This window comes from Dromiciops gliroides, chromosome 2 (genome assembly GCF_019393635.1).
Source record: "Dromiciops gliroides isolate mDroGli1 chromosome 2, mDroGli1.pri, whole genome shotgun sequence".
NCBI lineage: Eukaryota > Metazoa > Chordata > Mammalia > Microbiotheria > Microbiotheriidae > Dromiciops > Dromiciops gliroides.
Window position 1 is genome coordinate 179,404,662 of NC_057862.1, and position 2,839 is coordinate 179,407,500.

General features: G+C 40.3%; 1 protein-coding gene across 1 annotated transcript; it reads right to left on the reverse strand.

The window, feature by feature from the left end:
* Positions 1-322: 322 nt before the first annotated feature.
* LOC122738493 (epididymal secretory protein E3-beta-like) lies at positions 323-793 on the reverse strand. Its single transcript, XM_043980511.1, has one exon. The coding sequence runs from the start codon at positions 773-775 to the stop codon at positions 323-325; it is 453 nt and encodes a 150-aa protein (XP_043836446.1). The 5' UTR covers positions 776-793.
* Between the last annotated feature and the right edge of the window lie 2,046 nt (positions 794-2,839).

Genomic DNA, 2,839 nt, shown 5'->3' on the forward strand with positions numbered 1-2,839 from the left:
CTTTTCTTTTATGAAGGTCTCTACCCTACACCACCTTAATCAGGCCAAAGACATGGGGAATTAACCTTGGCCTTCTGATATCTGATATCCCTGTTCCCATTTCTTAGCCTTTCAATCTTCTCAACCTTTGGTAAATGGGGATAAGGAAAAGGCGGGGTGGGGGGATGGAATAGGTTACAGGGTAAGGTGATGTGATGACTCAGATTCTCTCCATTGTTGAGAAATAAACTACTAACTTTAGCAAACTTATTCATCATTCAACTGTTGGAGTGGGCAGGAAAACAATCCCATGTGGCCAATAGCTCCTATTAGCCAGGGAATTTCAGCTTGTGGAATAATTTGAAATTTTCTTCTTCACCTTTGTATCCTCTAGGCTCACAGGGAATCCATTCAGGCCACAGTGGAGCTCTATATAGCTATAGCTGCTGGTGCCCCTGTAGCCTTGACCAGACTCCAACTGCTCACAGGTAAGAATTTTGAAGGGTTTCTTGCTCCATACCCGCACATTCTCATAGCGATCTAACCCATCCCTATAGCATATATCTTCTATCTGGCTCCAAATTGCATAGATGAAGGTATGGGAGGCTTTCCCCTTCAGAGATTCCATGGCATCCATGAGATTGTCACAGCTCAGCTGGCTGAAATCCAAGCCCAGGCTGAGATGATGTTGCTTCATGAACTCCTGCCAGGCTAGGTCCTCAGAACATCCAGGAAGCACCCATAGAGGGAGCAGCATCAACAAGACAGGGCCTGTGTTTTTCAGAACACTTGCCATCTTATCCAATAGGGCCACCTGCAGCATTTTAAAAGTGAGAGAATCAGACAGCTAACCAGAATATTCTCCTGGGAAATCATTACATTGGGCCCTTCCTAAACTTCTGTTAGTCCTTTTCTCACACCCCTAACCCAGTATCTATAGTTACTTTCCCCTTCAATGATAACTTCTTAACATATTATTATGGGCATAATCATGCTTTACTCCCACCACCATCAGCTGAATAGCTGTTCCATGTCACCACATATGCCCACATGATGTGGAATGGAATTAGAGTCAAATTGCTCGTGAGTTGTCCCAAAAGAATTACAAGACTCAGTGACTCGGTTTCCCAAGTTTTATTGCAATACTGTGGGTGACCACAGGGAGAGAACCAGAAAAGTGGAAAGGTATCTCTCAAATTAGGAAAGAAAAGACAGTTATATTTATAGTATAGATAAATTGATTACCAGTCTCATAGTAATCTCCATCTTTGGAAGGAACAGGGGAGGGCCTGTCCTAATTTGGAGTTCCTGGGGTCTTAAGCCAACCCCCAAGGCAGGTACCCTTTTCTGTGAAGGTGTATTTTGGTGTATTATGTGTCATAACATGAATCTGGGGACAAATTTGGCCTTTTCTGTGTATGTCTCTTTCTGATTCCCATGGCTAGTTTCAAAATATCTTCATTTTTCATTAGAATTAGTATATCCTGAGGCAGCTAGGTGGCACAATGGATAGAGCACTGGCTCTGGATTCAGAAGGACCTGAGTTCAAATCCAACCTCAGACACTTGACACTTACTAGCTGTGTGACCCTGGGCAAGTCACTTAACCCCAATTGCCTCACCAAAAAAAAAGAATTAGTATAGCCTGTCAGCGTATCCTTGTGTATCACTGTTATAGTTAAGGTCCTTTTTACCTTAATGCCTCTCTATGTTCTTGTTATGAATGGTAATTAATGTGGGTATATGAGAACCTAGACCCTGACTTATATTTATAAAGAAGTTATCCATTAACTGAGGTCTGAATCCCTTTTAGAGCTCATATCTGAAGTAGAGCTTGGGTCTTAGGTTTTTCTATTAACCCCTTTTTCCCTCCTACATCACACATGCACACACACATACATTTTTCAACCATGAATTCAGAGGACTAATGTTGAAACATGCCACCCACTTGCTGATGAAGTGAAGGACTCAAAGTACAGAAATTTTTTTCTAAAAATTAGATATGGCTGATGCAGACATTTGTTTTGCTTGACTATACATTTGTAATGGGTCTAGTTTTTCTTTTGTTCTCAATTAGAGGCAGGGGTTGGGGAAACATGGAGTGAGATGGCAGATTCTTGCTGATTGAAAAAATCTATATACTTTTTTAAAAAGGTAATATAAAAAAACAACAAAGTCTACTCTGTGGCAAGATGCTTATCTCAGTCAGATTCATCATGAATTTAAGTCTTTTAAATAACTCTTCATGGTATTTGCATTTTAATTGTCTAATTGTTGACTGAAAAACTTTGTGCTATGTTTTGTTTTGTTTTTTTAATGCCAGACAACACATAACTCACATCAGGAGATGAGGTAATATTAAGTTTGATTTTAGAGAAGGCCTTTGGTCCCAGAAATCCCATCACAGGCTCTGCTTATTTTGGTCCTATATGACTCTTCTAAGCTTCCTTTATAAGACTCCTCCCCATATCCTATTAAAAAAAAAACACAAAACCTTTATCCTCTTTATCTGCCTCTCTCTGCTTCTCTTCCTCTCTGTCTGTGTCTTTCTGTCTCTGTGTATGTGTGTGTCTCTCTGTCTCTGTCTCAATCTCTCTGTCTCTTTCTCTCCCTTTTTGTCTCTCTATTTCTCTGCCTTTCATTCTCCCATAACATGGCATCAGTTTTTGAATGTTAGGCAACCAATATAACACTGTTTAGAGAAAAGAACCATCACTCAACCCTCAGAAGAGATAGCTCTGAAATTATGATATGGAGAGGTCTATGAAGTTCTATTTATCTATTCTCCATCCCAGCCCTTTAGCTTTAATGTACATTGCACTATATTTCTGGCCCAAAACTTGATGCAGAGCTACAGGGGA

What these genes read in the sequence shown, in the direction of transcription:
- LOC122738493 (XM_043980511.1), bottom strand. Translation starts at nt 775, where the DNA reads ATGGCAAGTGTTCTGAAAAACACAGGCCCTGTCTTGTTGATGCTGCTC.